The 23072-nt window shown below is 48.0% G+C and overlaps 1 protein-coding gene across 3 annotated transcripts in view; it reads right to left on the reverse strand.

Moving 5' to 3' along the window:
* Positions 1 to 50: 50 nt before the first annotated feature.
* mtss1lb (MTSS I-BAR domain containing 2b) overlaps positions 51 to 23072 on the reverse strand; it is a 49799-nt gene continuing 26777 nt past the window's right edge. The window contains exons 4-15 of one of the 3 annotated variants that reach the window (XM_079737287.1): positions 15493 to 15577; positions 12968 to 13059; positions 12382 to 12456; positions 8375 to 8532; positions 7595 to 7702; positions 7055 to 7152; positions 5381 to 5660; positions 4361 to 4435; positions 3413 to 3568; positions 2699 to 2884; positions 1766 to 1931; positions 51 to 1471 (exon numbers count right to left, since the gene is read on the reverse strand). In XM_079737287.1, coding sequence (XP_079593413.1) covers positions 603 to 1471; positions 1766 to 1931; positions 2699 to 2884; positions 3413 to 3568; positions 4361 to 4435; positions 5381 to 5660; positions 7055 to 7152; positions 7595 to 7702; positions 8375 to 8532; positions 12382 to 12456; positions 12968 to 13059; positions 15493 to 15577 — 2348 coding nt within the window. In that variant the 3' untranslated portion in view covers positions 51 to 602. The remainder of the gene's footprint in view (positions 1472 to 1765; positions 1932 to 2698; positions 2885 to 3412; positions 3569 to 4360; positions 4436 to 5380; positions 5661 to 7054; positions 7153 to 7594; positions 7703 to 8374; positions 8533 to 12381; positions 12457 to 12967; positions 13060 to 15492; positions 15578 to 23072) is intronic. The other 2 variants (XM_079737286.1, XM_079737285.1) reach the window with 2 other exon arrangements.

Below are 23072 nucleotides of genomic sequence, written 5' to 3' on the forward strand. Positions count from 1 at the left end.
ACCTGCCTCTTCCAACCTTCGTCCCACGCGTTGTGACGTGGGCATGCGGTTGCCCGGGGCGACAGGGGGCCAATAAGTCTCTTGTCTGTCAATCTTTCTTTTTCCTTTCTCGTCTGCCTTTTTTTTTTTTCCTTCCGGCCTGCCAGTCTCTCCATCTACAGGTGTTAAAAGACAAACATGCATCCAACACACGCAGTGACAGTGTGTCGGAAGAGCTATATCGGCCAGCTAGAAGCCTGTCAATGGTTGGTGTTTAACTTGAATTATCGTCGTGGATTACCGGTGTTTACGTTAATATCATCAGTATCATCCTTTTAATAGACTGTTCATTACTCTAACAACTTGGTTTTATTTTTTCGTCTATGTTTTTTTTGTATTTTTTTTTCATGTTTCTCTGTTTCGTTATACCATAGATCTCTCTACATTACAAGCGTGGGTGTGTGTGTGTGTGCGTGCGTGCGTGTGCGTGCGTGTGTGTGCGTGTGTGTGTGTGTGTGTGTGTGTGTGTGTGTGTGCGCACAAGGCGGGCCGATCGCATCACACCAACACCTAGCGCCTCTCCCCTATCGGCTGAACACCGGCTGCCCGGCCCGGCGCTCCGATCACAAGATGCGCGGCGCCGAGCGGTCGTTGGACACCGTCTTGCGGAGGCGAACGCCCCTCCTGATCGTGGTCAGCATGTCGCCCCCGGCGCCCTCCCCCTCCGCCCCCGCCGGGCCCTCGTCCCCCGGGGGCCCAGTGTCGTCCGGGAGGGAAGGGTAGGGGAACTGCCCCTCGCCCAGGGCCTGGGCGCTGGCCACCAGCTCTCCGATCTTCTCCACCAGACTGTGGCGGTTGGCCGCCATCATCTGCTCTTCCTCGCTGACGCCGCCGCCGCCGCCGCCGCCGCCGCCGCCGCCTGCCCTCTGCTGCTGCTGGTGCATGTACACCTCCAGCCCCGCCCCTGACCCCCACGCCGTGTTGGGCAGGCTGAGGCGCTTGGGTGACGCCTTCACGTAGTCGAGCGTACCGTGGGACTCTTCAGCGCCCGCGAAGAACACACACTCCTCGCTGCCGACGCGCACCGGCACGCCGCCGCCGCCGCCGCCGCCGCCGCCGCCGCCGCCGCCGCCCCCGCCGCCGCCGGCAGCGTAGCCCGGGGGGTGCGGCTCACCCGGCACGGTGGGCGTCTTGACGGGCACGATGGGCGGCCGGATGGGGATGGGCCCGGCGCTGGACAGCGTGCGCCTCACGCCGGGCTTGGTGGAGGGGGTGCGGCGGATGGTGGCGGTGCCCGGGGTGCCGGAGCCCCCGCCCCCGGCCCCCATCACGCCGCTGGGCAGCCCGGCTGTGCTGGCGGGCCTCTTGGTCTGGATCATGCGCCGGTAGTTCTGGGCGATGTTGGAGTGGCGGGGGATGGTGGAGGACTTGTCGAAGTCGCTCTGTCCCTCCTGGGCGTCCGCGTCGCCGTTCACAGAGTAGCAGTCGTAGTCTAGTGGAGCCGAAGGAAGATGACAACATTAGTAGGTGTTTCTTTTATGAAGGCAGTAGGACTAAAGGTTCTAAAGAAAATACTGGTGGCATTTGCTGTTTTTTCATTAACATCGCCATTCGGAATCGGATGTTCATTTATTCAAAGCAATTCTCGTACGATGACCCATCTCATCCAAGGGGTCCTGGCTATCTCATCATCAAGTGGTCCTCTTAAATACCCCCCCCGCCTACCGTTGTCCTTCATGAACCCACGGTCAAAAACGCCACCGGCCGCTGTCTGTCTCCGTCTTACCCTGCGAGGGGATGGTGTCCTCGGAGCAGGACGGGGTGTTGGTCTGGGTGCTGTAGCCGCTGGAGTACTGCAGGGAGTCCCGGCTGCTCTTCTGCTGGTCCATGCTCAGGCCCCTTGTCAGCACCATGGCCAGGTCGCTGGCGGCCGGGGACACGTCGTCTCCGTGCTGGCGGGGGGGGGGGATTCAGAGGCAATCACAGCACACAGCGTGTTTACGTCTCAAACTGAACACTGCAGCCCATCGAGATATAAAACACAGTGTGGTGCGGTTTAAAATGATTGTTGGGGAAAGGTGGAGCACAGTCCATTGGTACGTATCTTGTGCTATGGAATACTGTAGTATCTATGGACATTGTCTCGGGGAAAAAGCTGAGGCACAACCCAGCACCACCATGTGAGTGGCTAAGCTGTTCAGGTTTTTTCATACTGAAAACACAGAGCTACATTTTGTTTGATTTATTCAAGCTGCTTCATGTTCCAAGCAGCTCCACAGCCACACCGTGAGCCTGTGTGAAGAACCCTATGCCAATTGTTCTTCAAAATGAAAATACGCTGGTAAATTCCTAGCTGGTTGTAACTAGCAACTACTACTACTAGAGAGGAGTTACACGCACGTATTCACAGTTTCAATTTTCCAGGTTAAACATGGAACACTTTCATCTAATATGGCAAATTGGCTGAACCAAAGCCTGCAGGATTTGAACCAGCTGTTGGTTTGGTCGTTTGAATAAACCAACGCCAAGCAGACAAAGGGATCTGGTTGAGCAGATGCACAACCTTGCTAAGTTCAGCCTTGTCCTCCTCTACGCTCGCGCTCTGTTCTGCCAACTCTCTCCCCCACTGCAACATGGAGACAGCGGTGACACATTTTGCAGCTGCAGTTTATTACCATGTTGCCACATGTATTATTCGCCTACTTTTTGTCGGCGTTACCTTGGCGGCCATGTTCGCCTGATGCATCCGGGTCCTCTGTCCATCAGGGTCGAGGTGGGAGCCGGAACCGTACCCCTGGTTGCCTGGAGACGACTCCTGCTCCCTCAGCCTATCAAGGGGCTCCTTTCTCCTCTGGACTGCGGCCGCGGCCACCGGCTGCTCGTACTGACCTGCTTTGGACCAATCCTGAAGAGGTAGGCGGGGTTAGCGACAAGGAGGTAGCGAATGATAGTGACAGACCTGTCCACTATCCAGCAGTTTGAGGCCCTCCATCGTGAGTGCAGAGTATAGGGGCGGGGCGTTGCGGCCTGGCGTCTTCTTGAGTGTGTGTGAGCGCCAGTACAAGTGCGTTTGTGCGTGCGGGTGAGGAGTTATACCTGCTGTTTTGGGTATTGTTTGTGGTTGCAGTTGTGATTGGACAAAATAATTGTTTTCTTTTGCTCTGATTAGTCATCTCTCCATGGCCTTTTGTGTTTTAGACAATCCCCCGCAAGGCAGGAGATGGAAAAACAAGTGAGTGAGACGGAGCGGAAACAGAATAATCATGCCAACAAGGCTTATTGGCATGAACGTGTGAGTGGAAAATTAAAGTGAAGGGCTGGAGTTATGAGTCAGTTAAAAAAAAATGAAATGTGAAATTATGTTAATGGTAATAATTAAGGAAATTAAATACATTTAGAAAATGAAATGGAAGCGTAATGGGGAGGAACAAACCTTCCAGATAGGAACCTTTGATGTGGGAGAAGAGGAGCAGGATCCGGGGGAGCAATTATATGTTGGGGACGCAGGCACAGGAAGAATGACAGAGAGAGGTCTGGTGGAGCCAGAATGTGAGAGAGAGGGACGGAAGGTAGCGAAGGATGGGCCAAACTGCGGAACGAGAGACAGAGTCACATCATCGTCAGAGAGCGAGAGTGAGGGAGAGACAAAGAGGCAGAGAGACAGAAAAAGTACAGACGAGAAGGAAAGGTCTCCATGCTGGGAGACGGCAGTGGGGATGGCCAGTGAGTGACCAGTGCATTCAGATCATTCATTCATTCAGCTCCAGACACACACACACAATCACAATCACACACAAACACACACACACACACACACACACACACACACACACACACACACACACATCGTAGCGGGAAACAGAAGTAGAAATAGATCAAGAGTAGATTGGATAGAGCTACACCTACACACGTAGGCATTAGCATGCACCTAGAAAGATACTGTTTCTTCATAGGAAAAGAGTTGTTTTAGGAGTAGTAGGCTAATAGTAGTTAAATTCTACTTCAGGGTGTCAGAAAGTGATAGAGCTGCAATGCAGAGTTATCATACTGCCAATGTTTTAGCACAATGGTTTGTTTACCCAATACAATGTGTGTGTGTGTGTGTGTGTGTGTGTGTGTGTGTGTGTGTGTGTGTGTGTGTGTGTGTGTGTGTGTGTGTGTGTGTGTGTGTGTGTGTTCGTGTGTGTGGGCAGGGGTTTTATAAATACACATGGTACTTTTTCGTGCAAGTTATACATAGCTTATTTTTCTCTGGCTTGAAATATCCTCCTCTCCCCAGCTTTTTTATCAGCTGATCAACCCTCACTGAAAAGGATGAAGTTACTCTGCTAATTTTGGGGGATGTGTTATTAAATAGAAGGTGACTCATGGTGGTACTCACAGTAGTGGGGGAGCTGCACTCGGACACTGACTGGCAGGTCTCTGAAGCCTCTGAAGACGCAGAGCTGGACGACTTCTACACCGCAGACCAAGAGACAGAGAGATACAGACAGGGAGAGAGAGACAGAGAAAGAGACAGGGAGATAGAGAGAGAGAGAGAGAGAGAGAGAGAGAGAGAGAGAGAGAGAGACAGACAGACAGACAGACAGACAGACAGACAGACAGACAGGAAACAAAGCAGAAAAGTAAACAACCAACAGTGAACCAGTCACAGTCCATTTACTGCAGTCAGTGCACGACATCTGGATTCCAACCATGAAACAGGCACAGCACTCAGTGAAGTTGAGTGCTTGATTCTGAAACTTTAGTCAAAGAAAAGACATGTAGGAACAATATTTCTTCCCATGAGCTGGTTCCAAGGTTTTGAAACAAAATCAATTACATAAAAAGGCTTCAAATTCTTTGCTTGAAGTCGCTGGTAATAGGCAGGCCGGCTTGTTTGCCATCCCATTTTGAAAACATTCTTTAAGCCTGGCCAAGATTTTTCAACCATTACAAAAACTAAAATGGGACAGCACAATTTCTAAATGAAAAGGAAATAGCAGCTGCTTGTGTAGACGGATAATAAAATGGCCTTTAGTGCCTGAACAAACATTGTAGACCAAGACGGCTGGGAACACTTTATCCTAAACATGTTTCTTGAGCTGCCTGAATGTCTGTCTAGTTTACTGATGTTGTCCTCAAACCAACCGCATTGTCACAGCCGCGTCGCTCCTGACCAACAATACAATGCTGTCAGAGTGAACACACAGTTATTGTTCTGATTCCCTCTGGAGTCTGGCAATTGTCCAGCATTGTAGTATGTTTTTTGCAATTTTAACATGCTGCGCCACACATGCGTGCACCTTTCTTCACCTGCAGAGGGCAGCACCACACCACAGCAAATGAGCCGCGGGTTACCGAGGATTTCTGTGTGTGTCCGCGCGTGTGCGTCGCCTCCGCCGGGGGGGCCGCGCCCTACCTGACTGGTGATGTCGGAAGGCATGGGCGACGGCGGCTTGGAGTAGACGTTGGCGTCCTGTGACACGAAGCCCGAGTCGTGCGACGACACACTGCTGAGGCGGTGGGCTGCCACGCAGCCAGCCCCTCCCGGCGGCGGCGGCGGCGGCGGCTGGTAGGACAGGCCGCTGCGGTAGCGATAGGAGGAAGAGGAGCAGGAGGTGGGTGAGTGGGGCTGGGAGCCCCCACCTCCCCCCCCTCCTGACGAGCGGGAGGCGCTACTGTTGGCGCTGTTGACGCTGCTGCAGTTTGGGGGAGGGGGGGGGGGGGGGGGGGGGGGGGGGGGGGGGGGAGAGAGAAGTAAAGGGGCGGGGGGAGGGGGGAGAAAGGAAGGAGGAGGAGGAGGAGATGGCAGAGGTGAGGGATGAGGAGGGTGGGGGGAAGGAGCAGAAGAGGGCAAGTTGGGGAGGAGGGGAGGAGGGGGAGTAGGGGGAGGAAGAGAAGAAGGAGGAGGCAGGTGGGAGGAGGAGATGGCGGCGGTGAGGGATAAGAGGGGTAGGAGGAGGTGGCAGAGCGAATGAAGAAAATGAGGAGGAGGAGAAGCAGGAGGCAATGGCAGCGGGGAGGGATGAGGGGCGGGCAGAGAGAGAGAGAGAGAGAGAGAGAGAGAGAGAGAGAGAGAGAGAGGGAGAGAGAGAGAGCATGGCCGAGGGGTTGTGTGGATTTGCAGCATGTGAAGTGAGGAGGCAATTAGGATGCAGGTTGGCCATCGGAGCCAGGGTAGGGCAGTGAATGGGATGAGGTCGTTAAGATGGAGAAGGTGGATCACAGGGCGCACATGGGGATTCGCGGTGTTCGTTAGAGGAAGCAAGGGTTGTTTGAAGTGGATGAGGGGTTAAATGGAAGTCAAAGGAGGCAACGTAGTCGGATTGCCCCCGGGAGACGCCCCGCAAGATGCACATGAGGAGATATTTACAATCACGCGATAAACCAACCCCGGCAGGAACAGAGAAATAAACAGAGTATCCAAAAGCAGAAAAGGAACACGGACACAATAGAAACCAAACCAGCACAAACCAGTATAGCAAAAGAGGGCAGGACAGACATCGGTGAGGGCAGACGACAAACAAGGACAGAGAGACGAGGGCCGGGTTAATCGTGGCGGTGGGGTGGTGGTGGTGAAGTCAACATTGGCGGTGAAATAGAAGAGAGGGTGGGGGTTTGGTGGGGTGGTTGAAAAGGGTGGGGTGGAAGAGGGGGTGGGGCGTTAGAGAGATACTGTGAGCTTACAAGGATCTGTGGAACGAGACGATCACACAAACAAAAAGACACAGACATATATGCACGCACACACACATTTCTAGAACTGATGCATGCTTATGGGGCTGTGCCTTGTGGGGACATTGGGATCAATGCGACATGCCTTTATAACACACAGGTGCGCACACACAAGCTAACACTTTTCATTCATTCTCGTTTTATTTAATCGAAATAAAACCATTGAGACAAGTTATGACACACAAAACAGAGGGTTCAACAGACTGAAGAAAGGCACCTCCTTCGTATACTTAAAGTATAAAGAAATATCAACACATTGATACCACCAAAACACACAGAACAGATACAAAGTTTGTGTACGTGTGAATGTCTGTGTGTGTATGTGTGCATGTGTGTGTGTGTGTGTGTGCTGGTGTACCTGCACATGCTGCTTTTGCGAGAGCCAGAGCTGCTGGGGGAGGAGGGAGGTGTCTGGTACGACCAGCTGTAGTCTGAACCCTTCAGGTCTTTGATCACCTGGACGAGAGAGAGAGACAGGTTGAGAGAGGGAGAGGGAGAGATAGACTGAGACTAAAAAAACATTGCACTGCGACAATTCAAATGTGGAGAAACCTTGGACAAGAGACCAGATGACCCAGGAGACATAGAGAAGAACATCAGCTATGTCTGTCCGACTGTTTCTCTTTTTCGTCCATCTGTCGGTATATCTGATTGTGTGTGTATGTATGTTCGTGCTTTTGGGGTCTTTCTGTGTGTGTGGTCAGTCTGTGTGGTCTGTGTGTTTGTGTTTGTTTGTGTGTTTGTGTGTGTGTGTGTGTGTGTGTGTGTGTGTGTGTGTGTGTGTGTGTGTGTGTGTGTGTGTGTGTGTGTTGTGTGTGTGTGTGTGTGTGTGTGTGTGTGTGTGTTTGTGTGTGTATTTGTGTGTGTTTGTGTGTGCGTGTGTGAGAGAGTGGTTCACCTGTTCACTGGCTGGGGGCAGTTTGTGGGGGTCGGTGGTCAGCACAGTGAGGTCATCGATGATGGCCTGGAGGTGCGTGATCTCTCCCAGCATGGCTATCTCCCCATTCTGGTAACCATAGAAACATGAATACTATAGCACATGTACCTACTGTGACCCCTTCCCTCCCCCCCCCCACACACACAAACACCTTCATAAATCAATGACACAACAGGCAATCAACCACATTTCCCTCACATTAGCCTGTGACTTCCACGTTACCTACACAGTTCCTCTAAAATGGCACTTCATGTGATACTGCACAAATGTTACCCTGCAAGATTTCCAAACAATAACAGCGTGTTGCACTTGAAACAGCAACAATCCCCATCAGAAAGAACAACAAGATAGATCAACAGATAGATAATGCACCTTCCAGCCAGGGCTTATGATGAGAGAGATCAGGGCCGAGAACTGCACTGGTATTTATTCATGCATTTATAGTCTGTGTGTTGTGCGCTATTATGTTTTATGTTGCGACGATGATGAGTGCCAAAGACGAATTTCCAGTGTGTGTAAATTCAGTGGACAATAACGTTTTAACGATCTACCTACCTATCTATCATCCCCACATCTGGGCGGACTCTCCCAGATGTGTGATGTCAGAAGGGAGTGGACACTCCCTTCTGACATCACAGGTTTGTATAGATGTTTTTTAAATGGCTCACAGCGACCAACCGGCCTCTCACCACAGTGAGTAAGACCATGGACCCTTCAGCCCCCACCCTGGCCCCCACTCACCACGACGGGCTGCAGGAAGCCGATGAAGGTGCAGAAGCGTCCGCGCTCCTCCACCAGGGCCCTCCTCACCGCCTGCTTCTCCATCTCCTCCATCAGCAGACACATGTCGGTCACGTCCTGCATGGCGCTGTCCACCTGGGGCTGAAGGTCCCCACGCCCTGGAGCCCGCCGGAGGGGAGGGGGGACAGAGTCAGTGAGGGGAGAGGGGACAGAGTCAGGGAGGGGGAGAGGGGGAGAGGGGGAGAGGGGACAGAGTCAGGGAGGGGGAGAGGGGACAGAGTCAGTGAGGGGGAGAGGACAGAGTCAGGGAGGGGGAGAGGGGGAGAGGGGGAGAGGGGACAGAGTCAGGGAGGGGGAGAGGGGACAGAGTCAGTGAGGGGGGAGGGGGAGAGGGGACAGAGTCAGTGAGGGGGAGAGGGGACAGAGTCAGTGAGGGGGAGAGGGGACAGAGTCAGTGAGGGGGAGAGGGGGGAGAGTCAGTGAGGGGGAGAGGGGACAGAGTCAGTGAGGGGGAGAGGGGACAGAGTCAGTGAGGGGGAGAGGGGGGAGAGTCAGTGAGGGGGAGAGGGGACCGAGTCAGTGAGGGGGAGAGGGGGAGAGGGGACCGAGTCAGTGAGGGGGAGAGGGGGAGAGGGGGAGAGGGGACCGAGTCAGTGAGGGGGAGAGGGGGAGAGGGGACAGAGTCAGTGAGGGGGAGAGGGGGGAGAGTCAGGGAGGGGAGAGGGGACACAGTCAGGGAGGGGGAGAGGGGATGGGCAGAGGAGAGGAGAAGAGGAGAGAGGAGATGAGGAGAGGAGACAGTGTCAGTGAGGGGAGAGGAAAGGAGAGGAGATGGGGACAGGAGAGGAGAGAAGAGGAGAGGAGGGAGGAGGGGAGAGGAGAGGAGAAGAGGAGAGAGGAGATGAGGAGAGGAGACAGTGTCAGTGAAGGGAGAGGAGAGGAGATGGGGACAGGAGAGGAGAGGAGGGAGAAGGGGAGAGGAGATGGGGAAAGGAGAGGCGATGAGAGGAGGGAGAAGGGTAGAGGAGAGGATATGAAGAGAGGAGATGGGAGAGGAGAGAAGATGAGAAGTGGAGAGTAGATGGGGAATGGAGAGGAGAGGAAGGGAGAGAAGATGAGGAGAGGAGAGGAGAGAAGGAGAGAAGATGGAGAGAGGAGAGGAGATGGAGAACAGAGGAGAGGAGAGGAAAATAGGGCAGATGAGATGGAAAAGAGTAAAGGTGGAGAGGAGAGGAGATGGAGATGGGGAAGAGAGGAGAGGATAGAGGAGAGGAGAATATATGGAGAGAAGAGAAGAGCAGAGGAGAGGTGACGAGGGCAGATAGAAGAATTAAAGCATATTCAGACGTAAAGGAATGTGTGTGTGTGTATGTGTGTGTGTGTGTGTGTGTGTGTGTGTGTGTGTGTGTGTGTGTGTGTGTGTGTGTGTGTGTGTGTGTGCGTGTGTGTGTGTGTGTGTGTTTCAGTGAGCATGGTCGAGAGGTTTATCACCACTGAAGTCACCGTCATGGAGTTTGACGCCAGCGAGGTTAAGTATGGGAAGATGTGAGCAGGACGGAGTGAGTGGAAATTATTGAAAATCTAGGCCATGGTTGTGTTAGCGTGACCCATTTATCTCCATGGCAACCACTGAAATGAATGAGATCTAGCGAGCACTTAACCAACGTGGACATTGGCATCTTGCTTGAAAGTAATTGGTCCCAAATTGCTTCGCATATACACGCTGTGCATCCAAGGTGCAGTAGGTGGCAGCAAAGGGCTGTGGTTAAGCATTGGATAATGACTTTGGAACTGGGTGTGTTCATGTTCAATGTGTGAAGTGCACCTGAAAGCATTCGCAGACAGGAAGCCACTGTAAGACTGAAGAAGTGAGTGTCCGTGGGGATAAATTGAGCCAGGGTAAAGGCTGAGGCTAAATTTGTCAATAATAAAAATCATTGCTGCTGTCAGTTCCTTTTGCAGTGCCAATTCCTCACGGACATAAATTAATATGTGATTTGTCATTATTTCATGGTCATTTACTGCAGAGAATAAAAACTGTGTGTAGTTCTGCCTAAAGGCAATATACTGCTATAAAAGTAGTATATTATATATATTTCAATAGTAAAATAACAGAAATATAACCCAAACACAGAAAACAATGTCTCTGCCCAATTATTGATTCTGCTCCCATTCAAACAACATCCAGGAAGGGCATAGATGCACAGGTATGCCAACCATACACACCTCTCCTATAAGAAACATACAGAGGCAATACATGTCCTACGATAAACATATAAAAAGACTGTAGCAGGGAGGAAAAGGGAGATCGCAGCAGAATTTGCGGTAGAGACTTGAGGAGAACAAATAAAAAAATAGGATCAAAATTACAAATGTTGCTTCAGGACTGTCGCGCAGGAGTGCAGTTTGTCACATGGAGTGCTGGCTCGCGGATGCGAAGCTACAAAAGTAAACACAGCGTGTTCTTCTGAATGTTTTTTGATCAAGACATTCTTGGACTTGAGCTAGTTTGCATCCTCACATTATTTCTTTGTGGGATCTAGCAGGGCAAACTACAGGATTAACTCACATTCTCCTCGTTGTTGACCAGGCGTTGCACGAGGACCTCATAATGAAACACATCAACCTTCGCTATAACATAAAGTGTGTTTCATGGATTTCTCGACCAATGGCTAGTATTTTCAGGAGGAGGTAGTGACAGACACTGCTTTCCTCCTGTAGGTTCAGCAAGGGGTCCCGGTGGGATGTCTATAGATGAGGATGGTGATGGAGGGCAAATGAAACTACGGTGGAGTATGGGCAGTATATCGTCATTGTTATCTATTTGTTTTTGAGCAGGGAGTTAACAGCAAGCAGTGGATGCATGTGGCGCCGACCAGAAAGCAATGCTGATACTTACCCTGTATCTCTACAGCAGGGGGGCCAAACAGCACAGCAGGGGGAGGGGGGGATGCACAGACAGATAGACAGACAGACAGACAGACAGACAGACAGACAGACAGACAGACAGACAGACAGACAGACAGACAGACAGAGAAATATAGACAGACAGACAGACAGACAGACAGACAGACGAGAGATAGGGTGGCCGGGTAGTAATTAGAGAGCAAAAAAGAGAAGAGAGAGAGAGATAGAGAGAGAAAAGAAAGCAAAACTTAGTCGTACAGTTAGTACAGGGAAGCCATCACAAGACAGCCACAGGTTAGAGCAAATTAACACCGCCAGCAAAACCAAAAAGGAAATGCATTTAGGAAAGTAAAGCAAAAAGCACCAGTGGACACTGGACACTTTGACCAGCTGTGAACATTTTCGTGAAAGAGCCATTATTTAGAACATCTGTAGACTTTTCAGTATGTCATGGTATTATTGTCATTGAACAGCTTCACCAAGCTGTATTAACCTCAAAACCAACAGAGGATGGCTTTCCTTTCACGTGCTTAGTATTTTTACTGCTAATGAGGTGATTTTTTTCAGGCGTTGAACCATTTGCCTCAAGCTGTTAATTCAAACCACTTAAAAATCTCTGCCCGGCAACTGTGTGAAAACTGCTTCAAAAAGAGGGCCCCAACTATTGGTTGCTACATCACTGCGCAAAATATTTGGGGACGAATGGGCAAAGACTTGTTGTTCGAAGCACCACCCTTAGATGGCGATAGAACCCTACACTCTTGGCAACTTTTTCATAAGGGGAGTAAATCAGTATGTTGATGTATGCACCTGTGCTGCATTTTTGTCAAAGTCAAAATAAGGATTTCTGAAAGTATGACTTTTTTGTATATTTCCGTATTTTCGTTCCTTTCTTCCAGGTTCCTTCAACGGTACTGTGTGTGCACACACGTGTGTGCGGGCGTGTGCATCTGTGTGTCTGTGCGTGTGTGTGTGTGTGTGTGTGTGTGTGTGTGGGTGTGTGTGTGTGTGTGTATGTGAGTGTGTTTGTATGTCTGGCTGTGTCTGTGTGTCTGTGCGTGTTTGCATGTATGTGCGTGAGTGCATGCGTGCGCGCATACCTTTGCGAGCTTTCTTCTGTAATTTCATGGTGTCGGATGATTTTTTCTTGATCTCGTGGCGCGACCGCTTGTACTCTTTGAAAACAAGGAGTTCAACAGAATGAGCTCTATCGCCCTTCCTGCCATTGTAGTTCTATCTATTACATCATGGTGTCCACTTATATTTCACGTAAGGCCAATGGATCTAAGATTACATTTTCATTCCAAGGCATTTCCAGTACAACTCCAAGAGATTTCAAGCTGCGAAGGTATCAGATTTTATCTGATAGAATATAATAAGCATTTAGAGTGAATGGCCATACAGTATTTGCCGTTCTGAAAGTGCAGTCAAATTGTTTCTCTTACAAATGGGTCCATACTTGAATTTAGCTTCCTTGGCAGTGGATCTATTATGTTTAACAAATACCAATAGAAGATGTTAAAACATTGTGACATTCTCGAAGTATGAGCCCTTTTCTTCACATTTCTTCTTGACTGTCGACTATAACAAATACAAGCTCCCTTTAATCTAATAAAAACTAACCAAAACACAAATATCTGTGGCTCTACGGGGATGTGATAGCCCCGGAGTGTGTTGGAGGGGTACCTTTGGCGTGGTCCTTGTCCAGCTGGTTGGCCGTCTTCTTCCAGTCCTCGATGCGGTCCTGGAGGGGACAGATCAGGCTCTCCATCAGAGCACTGCGACGGGGGAGGGAAGGGCGGAGGAGAACGTTAATAATGACGGACGGATTCGAGATGTACAAGATACGTACAACGGCAATGTCCTCGAGATACAGAAATCGAGATTGTACATTGTAGAACTCTACAGCTCGGAGTATGTTCTGACAACAACAGCAAACATCAAATTTAAATTCAACAACCAAAGCTCATGACTTAAAAATCAGAAAGAAGGCAAGCCAACTCATGAGGTATTTGAGGGACAGCTGGCTCACATGATAGGCAGCCTTTCGCAGCTCATATTGAACTAGGTTCTTTGTTTTACCACTGAGGTATTTCACTGTAATGTTGTCGTTTGCCACTGATTTCCTCCATTTTGATCTGTGTTGTTTTCTATGGATTCACAAATGAATGCTGTTGAAGATGATGTGGTTGATTGATTTTCGAAGTCCAAAAACAGCATAAAAACACCACCTGCCACAAAACATGGCAGCTGCTGCCGTCACTCGCAATACGAGTGCCCAAACAGTAAAACAATACGTGCACTATGTATACGGTTAGGATGGAATTGTTTAGTTTCTTTATGGTATGGATTTATTTCTTTATAGTATACTTTATACTAAGGAGGACAGCATTCCTTGCCTTGTGTTTGAGCCCATTTTGACGAATAGAAGCACAGCATAAGGATATGAATTCGCCCCCAGAGAAATCCTGAAAGCCTCTGTTCCCCTACTGACCCCAGAGTAAACTATGGAGCTATATTTGGGGAATTGGACCGTGATTTATAAATACACCCATGATGTGATGCTCTACTTCACTACTTCAGTATGTGGAACATCTGGGGCAGTAAGGTAGTGGCTCGCCAGCCAGCGTGTTACAATGGCTTCAGCTTAGTAGGGAGGAGAAAAAGAAGTTTAGAGAGAGAGATGGACATGGAGACCAGAGAAGGAGAAGCAGGAAGAGACATAGAAGGAGCTAATGATAGAGAGCAGTGGTTCCCAACCATGGGGTTGAGGCCCAGTTGGGGTCCCCGGATATGCACAGAGAAGGACAAGACTACAGAGAAAGGGAGCGGGAGACAAGGAAGACAGAAAAGCACAGAAAGATGATACGAGGGATGGAGACAACGGCGACAGAGAAGGAGAGAAAGAGAAGGAGAGCGATGGAGAGAGAGATTGAGAGATTGGGAGACAACAAATGCAGAACAGGACAGTTGGAACATGCACCATCAGATCTCATCAATAAGAAGAGCTTTTGGAGAGTAAGACATTCCAGGTGCTTATTTATAGCTTACCTATGCCTGCCAAGTGACTGTGTCATTAATCAAAAACTAAGTCATTAGCTTCAGACTGTCTGTGTGTACAGCATTAAATCTCTTTGAAAGTTATATAAAGAGTAACAAAATATGCCACATGCTGCGTCCCCTTTTCGGCTTTTCCAGTGAACTCATCTGTCCCCCCACAGAGTGTTCATATACAGAAACACACACGCAAACACAAACACAAAACACACACACACACACAGAATCATTTTCAGTTCGACTGAATGTTCAAAGGGAACCCTTCGATTGCTATTGCAGTGGTGAATCATAAACACCATCAGCTCCATTACCAATAGCATCTGCATCATCATCATCATCATCATCATCATCATCATCCCCGTCCTCATCTAACCATGGAAAACACATTAGCAGTGTGGGATGGGATGAGAGGGAAGAAAACGTATGGATTCTGGATTGGTTTCTAGAATGTACCTACTGTGGTTGGCATGTGGTATGCTGATCAATGATGACTACACACCAATTGTTTACCACCACTGTGGTGAGTTACCTCATACGTTTGGCCAGATGTCACTGCATTTGGTCACCTGACTGGTGATCTGTCAAGCATATTGGCCAACGTGATAATGTCGACTCTTTTTTTTTTACATGCATAAATTAAGAGCTAATTGTGTCTGATGCCATTTCATTCGCGACAAAATTAGCTGTCGCCACGCAACTCTATTTCATATTACCGGAATGATACAGCATGTTGAGGAATGAGCTGCTTTAACTCACCTCCTCAATAAAACCACAACATAATGCTGCTTTACTTAATTCCTCCCTGCTTTCCATAAATGTTAGTTCTTTACGGTTTGGTTCATTACATTAATGCAGAATTGTCATCAAGCACCTGCACCTAAATCTCCTACAAATATAAAGTTTGATGAGAGATTAAAGGACCATAAATACGAAAGATACACTTTTGTATTCAAATTAAACAAATGCACTATGAAGAGGAGATTAGAAAGAATGAAGGATTGGAGGAAGGACGCAACGCAAGGAGGATTGGATGTACAGAAAATATGAAAACGAAAGACAGAAACACAGGAAATAGTGAACATATGATCAGTAGAAGGATGCGAGAGAGGGAGAGAGTAAATGATGATTGAGAGGAGCGGCGAGGAGAGTCTTACTTGGTGAACTGGCGCAGCTTGGCCTCAATGCTGCGATGTCTCATGCACATCCTGGTCAGGGCCGAGCCGATGTCTCTGGTGGCTCCTGGGGAGGGACACAGAGGAAACACGCAGGTTCATATCATGGACTAACACGCAACGGGCTCAGACGACCCTCTGGTCAACGGAGCACACCCCCCCCCACTGCTGGACACTCATGCTGGGTTGATGCACAACAAGCGAAGCTGCATTGGCCGTAGACGATAATTGAGGAAACGACACCATGTTGTTGCTCTGCCAGACATTGACCAGCGTGTTAAGTATTAAAGGCTGTTTAAAGCCACGAGCCGTCTGTATGACAGGAGAAATGAAAAGTAGCATGGCGCTGAAGTTTGACTTGTTTGGGGAAGGATGAGGCATGACTGTCGGGCTGCCACACGTCATGCCGCAGCTTAGCACAATGTTTGGAGCAGAGACAGATATATTGAAAAGACACAGTCACACACACACACACACACACACACACACACACACACACACACACACACACACACACTCTCGCACAAACACACACAAACGAAACACACACAAACCTACACATTCGCACAAACACACTCCAATTCACATTCCTCTGAGCTGAGTCCAATAAAGACGTATAGTTTGTGTGAGAGAGAGAGAGAGAGAGAGAGAGCGAGAGAGAGAGATAGACAGACAGAGAGAGAGAGAGAGAGAGAGTGGTTCTAGGTTCGTGAGGGGCCGACCTGTTACCATACCATGTAAACATGGGTCTATTTTAAGCCAGCGGTGTATCTTTTCTGTTGAACCCCGTCTCCGGTACCAGAGAAGGGGAACAGCAGGCACCGTATCACCGCTCTCTTCCAAACATGGAGACTCTATTTACATCACGCTCCTTTATGACAGAGGTGTGTACCCGGGAACATATACACACACCACACAACACACCGGAGTTCAACAGTCTCCGTATGAAACGGCTTTCCTTTAAAAGGCAGCGTGTTTACATAAAGAGGCTTAGGCAAGCTTAAACGCTGATCTCCAATGACAACCTCCAAAGAAAGAGAAATACCCCAAAAATATTATCCAACGAGGTATTAGGTTTAAATTGACGGCGCAAAAAGGGAACAAAAAACGGTTGAACATGGTTGACGTGGTTTTGGTTTTTGCGACCTGAATTACCAGCAATACAAGCGTATACTTCTGGGTGTAAGAAGGCCAAGAACCCGACCCTTTACAGCCAAATAACAACTCCTAACTAGCGCGAGTCAGTCTTAACACCCGTGCAAAAGTGCCAGAGTGCACGAGCCATCCGTGAGCCGTACCCACTCCCGCGGGATGAGCGTGTGACCTACACACACGTACACGTATGGTGCATGCATGCGGGAAAGCAGAGCAACACACGGTGAGGCCAGCATGAGCATGTGTTTGAGATCCTGAGAGAAGCAGCCCACCAAGACCCCCACTTCATTCATAATTAACACATTCCTGCCCCACACCTCCTGTTCTACCTAGCAACCATTCATTAACACCGAGCAGCAACACACACGCACGCTTGGCGGGTAACGAGTTAGTGTACGTGTATCACAGAGAAGCATTGTGATAATGATGTGCGGCAACAGTATCGTAACAGCATGACGATGAGGAAAGGGAAAAAGATTATATACTGTGTCCGAATAGTATTGGAACCACATAATACATATTCTTGAACATATTTATGATCTGTGGTTATTCTGCTGAGCCCAATGTGATTGTTTTTCTCTCTGAGGGGGTGTGTGTTTGTGTGTGTGTGTGTGTGTTTGAGAGAGAGAAAGAGAGAGAGAGGGAGATGGAGTGATAGAGAGAAAGGAGGAAGGAGAATATATAAGGGATAGAGAGAGTGAGATGGAGGGATAGAGAATAGAGGGAGAAGATATGAGAGAGTGAGACAGAGGGGAGAAGGAGTGACTTCACACATTTTAATGAGCTCACTGTTGGAGTGAGAGCCACAGAGGCAGTGCATAGCCAAATGAGTTGTGTGTGCGCACATGTTCCTGCGTGCTTGTGTGTGTTTGATGGATAAATTTGATGACCTACTTCCTGTTTTGTTGCTCTGCCTCCCTGACTAAATAGGAGCTCAACATGAAGAGAGATCACATCTGGAGAAACGGCTACAGTGAACGTCAACATGTCTGCCGAGACTTCTGTGTGTGTGTGTGTGTGTGTGTGTGTGTGTGTGTGTGTGTGTGTGTGTGTGTGTGTGTGTGTGTGTGTGTGTGTGTGTGTGTGTGTATATTAATACTTCTATAATAACGAGATGAGACCAAGGTCAAGACGAAGATTGATATAAATGTATAGCTCTCTGTCAGGTTGAAGGCACTGAGGAATACTGTAAGCATCTTGTCATGAAAAGGGTATTCAAAATTCGCTCCTTGTATGTGCCTTTTCACAGCAGAGAAAAATCTTCATTCTGCAACTGGGTTTTATTTTGGTTGTATCTAGATTCCAAAAAACTGTTTACACTAAAGGCAAACAGTTCTTCCCGAAAGGCTCTTCCAAACCATTTCCTCAATCTCTCTCTTTTCTCCTCTCCTTCACGCCTTTTCTCTCCTTCAAATCTCCTCTATCTCTCGCTGGCTTCCTGCTTTTGATCTGCTTCCTGCCAACACAAAGCCTCCAATGAACACGCAGGTGTGTGTATGACTAGAGCTGTGTGTTGGTTTGTGTGTGCGTGTGCGTATTTAGGGTGTGTATGCGTGGCATGTATTCAGGTATCCAGGGAGGATTTGTGTGATAGCTGCCAACTTTGTTCCACCATATGGGGCCTGTGTTACGATAAATCCTGTATCTTTTTTCGGAATCCGACAAACAGCAATATCTGTAAACATAATTACACACATTTCCCTACAAGCAGGAATTTTATCTTTTATCACAGTCTATAAAAAAAAAATCAAAATGGCTGCATTTGTTTCTGCCTGTCTTGGATGCAATATTTGCAGTTGCACTTGATAACCCGGACAAAACCCACTTAGCTGACAGCTCTGTTGGTTTCCATGACAGCAGAGATTCGGCCTTGAGAAAGAGAGGGTCTGTCTGTTGCTATGGTGAGAGTGTGGACGTGTGTTGCTAAGGTCAAACAGTCTGCTGCTGGGAAAAATAAATAACTAAATGACTATTCAAGATAGATAGACAGATAAATAGAATAGATAGAGAGACTATGGAAGCAAATGTATGGTTACATAGTATGTGAAGACAGAAGGACAGGTGGACAGCAGGGCATACGGACGTACCGACAGACCGACAGCATTATGGATGATAAAGAAATGTACTATGGATATGCCCTTTAGATGTTTACTTGATGAACTACAAAATGATCTCACACATTGATGACTGTTGTTGGATAGATAGATAGATAGACAAACAGAGCGGCCTTGAGGTCAATGGTAAGGTCAGTCTAATGATATCACTTGTTGATTGAGGCTGCATGTCCATAGTGGTGTTCTGATTGCATAACTCAAAACAATACAGGTATTAAGTATATTATATGTGTGTGTGCTCGTGCGTGTTCGTGTGTGTGTGGAAATGCACACAGATCTTGGTTGCATTGTTGCTTTCCCAGGGAATATCAATGAGCCCTGCCACAAATTACAGTCCACTTCAGCATCCTCTCTCTCCTCCTCTCTCTCTATCTCTCCCTCTCTCTCGCCTCAGGCGTCATTGGCCTTACCGCCAGTGCATCGCCATGGCAACCGTGCAATGAAAATCATTGGAGGGATCCATCAGTTCCTCACCACCACCTCTCTGCTCCTTTCAAACGCAGGCTCTCCTCTGAACACACACACAAAGTCACAAACACTCACACACACACACAAAGACACCATTATTTGCAACACACACACACACACACACACAAGCATATACACACACACACACAAACAGTTATAGTCACAGCATATACAGTCACAACACACACACGCATTATCAGAACCCAGACCATAATAACACACACAGATCCTCACATCATCACAACACTCACATCACAACAGCACAGACGCACCGTCTTGGATACACTATATGCATATGCATAATATATGCATATGCATAATATATGCATAAAACATGTATATTATATATAGTGGTATAGTTTATATACATATACCACTGGAAGATATAAAAGACTCACAAACCAACAAAATCATAGAGGCATTCATTAATGCCTCCAAACCTTTGCCCTTTATCAGTCTTTGAGAATAGCTCTCGTAAATTAGTTCAAATAAAAAAGCACACCCAACCAGGCCGGCAGACGTAGCCGGTGGGCTAATAGCTTGTCCTCAGCTCATCGCAACGTTACCCCTGCTGTCCTTATGCAGACACACACACACACACACCCACACCCACACACACACGCACAAACACCAGACACGGGCAGTGATCCTGATCCATAGGGGCTTGTGTCCCACATATGACCTGTCCTGGGGCGGTGGCCTAGATAAGGCAGAAGTTAGGGAGGGCCGCCACCAATTTTGATTTGTGTTTAGATTGTTCAGTGGGCGGGATATATCTGTTTCCTGCGAATAAACGGACCGGCCACCCTACGCCAAACTGGAAGGGGGGTTCATGACCGTCTTATTATAGAAAGGGTGACATCAAGGACACATCGGCCATGAAGCCATGGCGACAGAGGGAGCAGGATACTAAAGGGAAATGGAGGAGGGAGAATGTGTTTCTATATCTGTATCTACCAATATGGAAAATAATTCTGTGTTTGGATTTAGCCATCTCTCTATGCGGAAGTGGTTCGTTGAGAAATCGATTTAAAAATAAGCAATCTATTCATGAATAATCGGCACAAAAATGACTGCATTTGCTGTTGACGACAGTGAAGATGAAAGGACTATTTAAATAGGGTTTGTGGTGGAACGTTCATTCATGTTAATAAGCAGTTAGGAGATGTGCGGGAAATATGGGTGTACAAAGACTCTGGGAGGCAGAGCCACGCATAGAGAAGAGGCCAGATCGGCAGGGCTGCTGGAAAGACTGCAGTTGCCAGGGTTACAGACGTCTCTGCAAAACCTCCAGCCGCCATCCCATAAACACACACACTCATAACGCAGAAAAATGCTGAACAGCGATATCTCTATGGCAATGGCGTTACCATGAGAGTGAGAAACTCAGTAGACAGAGACACATACAGAGGCTGAAAAAGACCGGAAGGAGACATCATCGGGATACATTTCGCGATTTTAAATGCTGCGATTATAAAATGCTTTAATCCATATTGAGACACAAAACAGCAGATTAAAGCTAAGGAGGCAATTTATTTTTGAATCATTTTCATCATATTTGTTGAAATTCTTGCATCTGTGGCTGTAACATGCCTTTAATAAGCCTGTACAATCCGTTCCTTCGTCCCAAATGAAACGATTTGATGGTCTACCTACCTACCCGGCTACCTATACCCACTCAGCCCATGCTCTCATTGTGCATGACCGGAGACTTCCCCAAGGCTAGGCAGGCCGATTGCGGAACTTGGAAGCTAGTCATGTGTTTTGGGTGAGTGGCTTTGGTGAAAGGCCTGCAGAGAGGGGTGGATTTTCTTCGGTTGGATACCCTCAAAATCGTGCTTACTCTGGCTGTTTTCTGCAAAACGCCCTACCTAGCTTCAAGGAGAAGGTAAAGGTAAGGCATCTGAGACAAGGATGTTCACAGACAGGGGAGGGAACTCAGAACCCTGACCTGAAACCATTAGATATACTCTAACACATCTTCAATACGTCTATACTAAATCTCATCTAATGTATCATTTCGGATCTTGTATGGATATCCTTTATTATTTAAATACTGGTTGTCTCCTCACATTCTATTTCATTTGATATATGAAACATAATTATCATCACAAAATATGGGCTTTTTCTAAAAAAACCTTTCTCATATCAATATTCAGGCAGACAACCAGACAGACAGAGAATAATAAAGGAGGAACAGGGGATGAAAGAGAAAATAAAGAGGAGTAGGGGAATGGGCAGACAAAGGCGGATCCACAGCAGCAGCAGATAAAGCAGAATTATTAATGGCGGACTAGATTCTGCCTCACTTCTTCACTATCTGTCCCAGTCAGGGGCTCGTTGTGTCAGCCAGTCACCCGTCCCCGGGGGGCCCTCTCTTCAGCCAATCAGGGAGCTGCCTGACAGCCCCGTCGCAGGGACCCCAACGAAACCACTTACAAGCAATACCCCAATGGGCACTGGAGCACGGTGGGGATGAGCCCGTGTCATTACAGTGCCCTGACGGCACAACCTTGGAGAGCGGATGAGGGAACCACCCTGATGCAGAATATATGGTAAATTGCGTCAACAGCCTTGGAGTATAGTACTGAAAGGTGGGGTTTAAAGTCTGCTGCTGTGTGCTGGCAGTACAAATTATACATGATGCCGAACCCAATGGTTGCTTCCAACTGTTCTTGTGTCTGTCTTAGGCCCATTTCACACATACGGTCCTTCACTGCAATGCTATGGAATATTCCCTGGATGGGGTCATGTGTGATTGGGAACACGCATCGATATTCTGGAAAATCTGCACTGGCAATTTGCCTTCTCAAGATCTATTATTATTTTCGGATCACGTGTACGGCTATGTTTTTAATGAAAGCAGTCACGTTGCGGGAAGAGGCACAGTAAGGGTTAAGTCGTCTGTCGGAAGACGCCTTCACTTTGAGCTAGTTAACCAACCGCAAGACTCCGCTGAGGACAGAAAGGAAATCGCTGATAATAATATCAATACAGCTCAATTTACTTGCAAACAAGCTCTTTATTTTATGGATGGGTTCTGAAAAAAGGTGTTTTTCTCTTGGCCCACAAGTTTTATAGTCGAAAACGACTCGATAACAATATCCATACAGCTTCTTCTTCTTGCAAACAGGGTGCTCTCTCTCTCCTCTCAGTCCGTTAATATTATTGCGGCTGGCATCCACAAGTGTTGTATTACCGTCGTCCCTTGGCCCATATTCAGGCATTGCTATGCCCGATGTAACGGGCGCAAGACGGAAAAGGTCCTGACCATAGCAGCATGTGAATGGTGTAAATCACTATCGGTGCACGCAATATTATCCTAGTCATTTACTGGGAATTATGTGTTAATCTGGCTTTACTGTCTGTTTGCCTCCCAATTTACTGTATGTATCAACAATTGATGAACAAAGTTAAAAGCAACATTTTTTGATGTTACTTTTGTGTGAAGGGCTTCCATTTGACATGGATGGCATGACTTCAAGGTCAGAGCACTACACACACACGCTCACACACAAACGCACACCCACCATAGCCCTCCCTGACATGCTGTGAGTCTTGTGAGAGGAGGTCTTTGTTGGGGGCAGTCACTTCCTGTTGAATCACATCTCTCAACAGACACTGCTGTTGCTATGGTGACGGAGGTCATGTCAGACCACCCGACAAAGGCTGATCTGCAGAGGCTCTCAACCCAGAATATTGTATGATTGATATTAATACTTCAATACATGAAATCAAAACGTGCTTTATTTAGATGTATTCCACTGTGCATAAGAATAGATAAGACTTAGGATGCGCTGAGTAATTTAAGCATGTTAGTAGCTG

The sequence above is a fragment of the Pollachius pollachius genome (assembly GCF_949987615.1).
Source record: "Pollachius pollachius genome assembly, chromosome: 5".
Taxonomy (NCBI): Eukaryota; Metazoa; Chordata; class Actinopteri; order Gadiformes; family Gadidae; genus Pollachius; species Pollachius pollachius.